Source organism: Procambarus clarkii, chromosome 57 (assembly GCF_040958095.1).
Source record: "Procambarus clarkii isolate CNS0578487 chromosome 57, FALCON_Pclarkii_2.0, whole genome shotgun sequence".
Lineage (NCBI taxonomy): Eukaryota > Metazoa > Arthropoda > Malacostraca > Decapoda > Cambaridae > Procambarus > Procambarus clarkii.
The window spans coordinates 25,392,783-25,398,879 of NC_091206.1; the positions used below are offsets into that span (position 1 = coordinate 25,392,783).

General features: G+C 36.9%; 1 protein-coding gene across 1 annotated transcript; it reads right to left on the reverse strand.

Moving 5' to 3' along the window:
• Nucleotides 1-206: 206 nt before the first annotated feature.
• LOC123747830 (ubiquitin recognition factor in ER-associated degradation protein 1-like) lies at nucleotides 207-4,481 on the reverse strand. The gene is made up of 4 exons (XM_045730034.2): nucleotides 4,398-4,481; nucleotides 3,146-3,263; nucleotides 2,709-2,863; nucleotides 207-845 (listed from the first exon to the last, which is right to left on the reverse strand). Exons 1-4 carry the CDS (start codon nucleotides 4,479-4,481, stop codon nucleotides 207-209), a joined length of 996 nt encoding a protein of 331 aa, XP_045585990.2.
• Between the last annotated feature and the right edge of the window lie 1,616 nt (nucleotides 4,482-6,097).

A 6,097-nucleotide genomic window follows, 5' to 3' on the forward strand; every position in this document is an offset into this window, starting at 1 on the left:
TAATTTTCATATAATTTGTGCAATTAGTTTTAATATACAATATAGTACTTTAATTCTTATTATTTGGTACTGGTGTTTTTAAAGGGAGCCACATTGAGCTAACATTCTTGATGCACAAAACAGCTGCAAGGAAAAGGAAGAGCGACTTTCTTTAAATTGTTTCTTTATTCTTTACATTTAAATTTTACTTATTTAAATTCTTTAAATTACATATTATTTTCTAGTTTAGCTTCTCGTAAGGAAGTACCTTTACCCTGGAAAGCCTCGAATTCCTTTTGTTTCTCAACTTTAGTCTCGACATCATTTGTTTTAGTGGCTTTTCTCCAGAATTTTATTGACCCAACTTCATAATCATAATCAGGAATTCCTCGCTGCCTTGGAAGCCTCTTTAACAGTTCTTCTTGAGACAACTCGAGGTTTTTCCTTTTACCATCCACTCTGTTTCCTGAGCCTTGGAACGAATAAAATCCTGTGGGTTTAGGAATCATTTCCTCTTTGTCATCTAGAGGCATAGCTGCTGCACTATCTATTCTTTTTGGCTCCTGATAGCCAATTGGAGGGGCAAACTCTACATTCATGTCACACTCAATGATGCTAACAGCATTGCCCGGCTTTACTTCTAGAACTCGCATCTCGTATATTCTCTCATTATAGTTGAAAACAATGACGTCGTCCAAGGTTAAGCATGCAAAATTGCGCATGGTATTTTCCAAGACAGCCTTAGGATTTGTTATGTCAAGAAATTCCACACTCTGAGGTTCCAACTTGGAGAAAGTGGCCACAGGCAAAGACTGAGATTCAATATGCACAAGATCGCCTTCACCCAAAAGAAGATTCCTCATCATCTGTCAAAGAAAAATACAAATCGTTACTATAAATGGAATAGAATAATTTTTCAATTCCCCCCAAAAATATATCACAATCATCATATGTTATAACAAAGCCTTTTGCACCATTATCATTTTTTTATTTTCCAATTTAACTTTTGTGGCAGAAGTCCCTCTGACCCAACCTTCAATATCACAGGGAAAGTAGGAGTTTTCACCAATGAGTGGAGGGTAGTGGGGTCACTATATTCCAACATCAAATTAAAGTTGTAAACATTCTAAATAGAATAAAAAAAATAGTAGCTGCATTTTTTGGAAAACCTAGTTTGAATTGAAAATGGTGACAATCTTTATCTATCCATAGACCTATCTAGAAATGGGTTTAAGATCTTAGAGATGTTAGCAACTTTGCTCATGATGCTAAGATACTAGGGAAGACAAGAAAACTTACACAATTTTCATGCGCTTTAAAGAAGACCTGGACAAAATAAGTGTATGGGAATTTAATGTGGTGAAATGCCACATGGATTGTCGAATAAGAGAAAATAGGCCACACACAACCTACAAATGTGAAATTGCTATAAAGAATTCTAATTAAGAAAGATCTAGGAGCGGTTCTAGATACAAAACTGTCACCTGAGGACGACATAAAGAATATTGTACGTGGAGCCTATGCTACACTTCTCAATTTTAGAATTGCTTTTAAAGACATGGATGGGGAAATACTAATGAAACTGTTCCAGACCTTTGAGAGATCAAAGTTAGAATATAAAGTTTTCAATATTAAATTTTAAAAATATTTCTTATAATCTTGTTTTTTAAGTTACATTGGTTATCATTTAGATAAAATTGGTGTATTGGCCTAGTTGATTATGCACCAAAAATTAGAAAGCTTTTTTGCAAATCTCAGAAACGGATGTTATGTCCAATCATATAATGTTTTTTGCGCCATTTAAGGGTTAAGGTTACACTCATGTTTTCTTCCAGCTTGATATATATGTTAAAATTCAGCCGTTTTATTTTTTGTAGCTTTTAATTTGCGCTCATGAACTTGGACAAAATGATCAGTCTGTCCTATAAAATTATTGTACATGTAGCAACTTTGGCAAAATGTATAAAAGTGGACTGTTGGATCCCAAAAAGGTCACTTGTATTATTAAATGAGCCCAAATGACACTGAAATACTGGAAAAACAAACAACCTAACCCAATCTTTCCAAATAATCCAAGGTCTAATATATGCTATCTTAGTCCTAATATGGTATGTATATATAATTGCTAATCTAGGAATGTTAAAGTTTGATTTTCTTTGAGGGGGAAGGGGAGAGAGGAGGAAGGAGGAACACTACAAAACTAATAGTACAAAACAGAAATATTGTTGGCAGCAACAGTTTATATGAAATATATTCAAAAGTAAGGAATCTATGTGCAACAACAAAAAGGATATTCAATAAATATATAACGTAAAGTGAAGAGCTTTATGCAAGCCTCCGCAAGTGCTACAATCATGCAAGACGAGAGGGGCCCAGGACTTGAAGTATGCCTGGCTCAACATTATGTTGTGGCATCTCTCATAACAGTTTGGAGACACCAATAAGTTACTGGAACCATATGGGCAACACTGCTCAAACATTGACACAAACCGTATATCATCACACACAGAAATCACAATAACGTGATGCATCAAATGAACAAATCCACAAGGGCCCTTGTGGATTTGAATCCTCGAATCGGCGTCACGGTCCTTGTGGATTTGTTCATGTGTATATCATCATTTGATGACTGCATTGCACAAGACGATCAACTCATGATGATGGTCGTACTTAGAAAGTTATAGCTTTTAAGCTAATACAATAGACAATAACTTTATGAAACAACTTACCCAATAGGGAATATACACTTTTCCTTCATCTGCCACAAACTCCAGTACTCCACAATGCGTGTGTCTATTTGCCCGTTGGTTTGTAAGCTTGAATAGCATTGGGTACACAATAGTATGACGTGTTAGGACAGCCAAAGCTGAAGGGGGCATAATAACTGAAAACAGAAACACTGTATATTAATGTGAAATCATAAATACGAGAACAATTAATACGAGTGCAAAGAAGAATTATTCCCCCTCTTTAATCGTAAATTTAATCATTTACTTTATGGATAAATTTATTAACTGAATGAACTACAGAAAATATCACATTTCAAAAGTATACTGTACTGGTAACTATAATATCCAGATAAAATATAAATAAGCTTATTAAGGTGCAATTTGCTAAGTACCAACTGATATTTGTTTCATAAACGTTGACTAAATTTCACACTTACTTCTGCCACCTTTCTCCACAGCTTGCTTGTCTCCGGGGAACATGGAGACAGAGTAGCAGCGGTAGTGGGTGTTGAAAGGCCGTGGCTGCAGCGGCTCTCCAAACATATTGAAACTGAACTGTTTGAGTAAAATGAACACCCACAATTACATTCCTGACAACTACCAGCATTACATATAATAAAATACAATCTTTACTTTGGAAATGATTTTACGGTACAGTAATGCGGGAATATCAAATCAGAGTAGAATACACCTGGTAGTTAATGTATAAGTAAATCCAAGAGTACGCATGATCACATATGTACCATATGAAGGTGGAGAGCAGTTACAAATAAAAATCACACAGGGATATTCAAAGTTCAGTTCTGAATAATGAATGGTGAATATGAAATTATCATAATCAAATTTTTAATTAGAAAATATATTATTAAATTTAAATTCAAATAGCAGATGTTCAAGTTATATTTATGGAAATTCAACTATTCCTTCTTCTCAATGCTGAAATTAACAAAATGCCAAGAATATACAATAAAAAATATTTGTGAATACAATATGGCACTATATTGTACGCCCAAAAGAGTGAAACATAGAACAAATCCACAAGGGCCGTGATCATTCTGTCTGGCCAAAACTGCAGAAAGAATGGCCCTTAATCGAATGGAATGGAAAGCCAATTTACACCAAAATGTACTCCTCTTTCAAGCCTGGCCTGGCAAAAAATATCCAGAGACATTGCAGTAGCCATACACAGACTCAGAATTGGTTACAAGTGCTGCTGGGAGGTAATGAACCTAATAGTTAAAGAGTGTCACATCTGTGAAATAGAAGCAGAGGCGCCACTATTGCACTAATTACTGGAATGTGAAGCTACTGAAGCCCTGCGCTTCAAACTCAACATTAATCCAACGACAGCAGCTGCATTAGATGCACATTCCACCTCGACTACAATGATTAGAAAAGCCGTTAAGGAATGGGACTCACTAGTGAACATTCTGCATCTACATCCGCCTCCAAGATAAAACAAGACCAGTGCACTAAAGCAGAGGCGATCAATACACAGGGAAAAAGGAGGAATCCCTTCTTACATTATTTTAAAGTTAGACCCAAATATCACAGAAACAATGTTATCGCAAATAACCGAAATCAATTACGAGCTCACCATAGTCCGTACTACGTGGACACTTCGTTCTGAGTAGCTAAATCTAAAACAACAACAAATATTAGACACTGACACAGGTGAGGTCTCCTTACTCTGTACTCGGGACTCGAACGCGTCCTTGCAGGCTTAGGGGTAAACAACAGGAGGGGAACTATGTGGAGAAAGTGCCTATCCATGAGGCCTATATAGCCCAGGGAAGAGGTCAGGCGCACTTGGGATGGGGAGTCAGGTACACAAAAGAAAATGTATTTATTTTCTTTATCTCAAATGTTTATTAGGTTATATGCGTACACGAAGGTTGGCACACACAAACCACAGAAAAGTAGTATGCCTTACAAATTGAATAGATCAAATACAAATGACCCGAAATGAATAACAAATAATCTGAAGAACATAATAGTTAGAAAGAGAGCGTGGTACATAAGAACATAAGAACAAAGGCAACTGCAGAAGGCTTATTGGCCCATACGAGGCAGCTCTTATCTATAACCACCCAATCCCACTCACATACATGTCAAAGGCGCGCTTGAAACAATTGAGGGACCCCACCTCTACCCGTTACATGGTAATTGGTTCCACAAATCAACAACCCTGTTACCGAACCAGTATTTACCCAAGTCTTTCCTAAATCTTAACTTATCCAATTTATACCCGTTGTTTCGTGTTCTGTCTAGCGTTGATAAGAACATAAGAACAAAGGAAACTGCAGAAGGCCTATTGGCCCATACGAGGCAGCTCCTACCTATAACCACCCAATCCCACTCATATACATGTCCAACCCGCGCTTGAAACAATCGAGGGACCCCACCTCCACCACGTTACGTGGTAATTGGTTCTACAAATCAACAACCCTGTTACCGAACCAGTATTTTCCCAAGTCTTTCCTAAATCTTAAACTTATCCAATTTATACCCATTGTTTCGTGTTCTGTCTTGAGTTGATACTTTTAATACCCTATTAATATCCCCTTTGTTATGTCCATTCATCCACTTGTAAACTTCTATCATGTCACCCCTAACTCTTCGCCTTTCCAGTGAATGCAATTTAAGCTTTATTAATCTTTCTTCATAAGAAAGACTTCCAATTTTGGGGAATTAACTTTGTCATCCTACGCTGGACACGTTCAAGTGAATTTATATCCATTCTATAGTACGGCGACCAAAACTAAACTGCATAATCTAAATGGGGCCTAACCAGAGCAAGATATAGCTGAAGAACCACACCAGGTGTCTTGTTGCTAACACTTCGATTAATAAATCCCAGTGTCCTATTCGCCTTATTACGAACATTCATGCATTGATCCTTTTGTTTTAAACTCTTACTAATCATAACTTCCAGATCCCTTTCGCAATCCGACTTCGCAATCTCAGCACCATCTAGCTCGTATCTTGTAACTCTATCATCATTACCTAGCCTCAAAACTTTACATTTATTAGCAATAAACTGCATCTGCCAGTCTTTTGACCATTTTAAAACCCTATTTAGATCAACTTGATGTGATAGCGAGTCTTCTTTCGTGATTTCCCTACCGATCTTTGTATCATCTGCAAATTTGCAGATGTTGCTACTCAAACCTGAATCTAAATCATTGATATATATTATAAACAACAGAGGTCCCAGGACAGAGCCCTGAGGTACTCCACTAACAACATCCTACACATCAACACCCTACTCTGACTTAACCCCATTTATACTAACTCTGTTTTCTTTGGAATAGCCATGCCCTAATCCAACTTAATACAACAGAGCCACACACAGAAACAGAGCCACACACAGAAACTATTTGGATTGA

Bases quoted from the DNA above. Each gene is read 5' to 3' on its own strand.
- LOC123747830 (XM_045730034.2), bottom strand. From the start codon at position 4,481: ATGGATAGGCACTTTCTCCACATAGTTCCCCTCCTGTTGTTTACCCCT. The intron at 3,264-4,397 runs GTAAGGAGACCT...TTACTCAAACAG, and splicing joins GTTCGAGTCCCGAGTACAGA to TTCAGTTTCAATATGTTTGG. The intron at 846-2,708 runs GTAAGTTGTTTC...TTTCTTTGACAG, and splicing joins AAGTGTATATTCCCTATTGG to ATGATGAGGAATCTTCTTTT.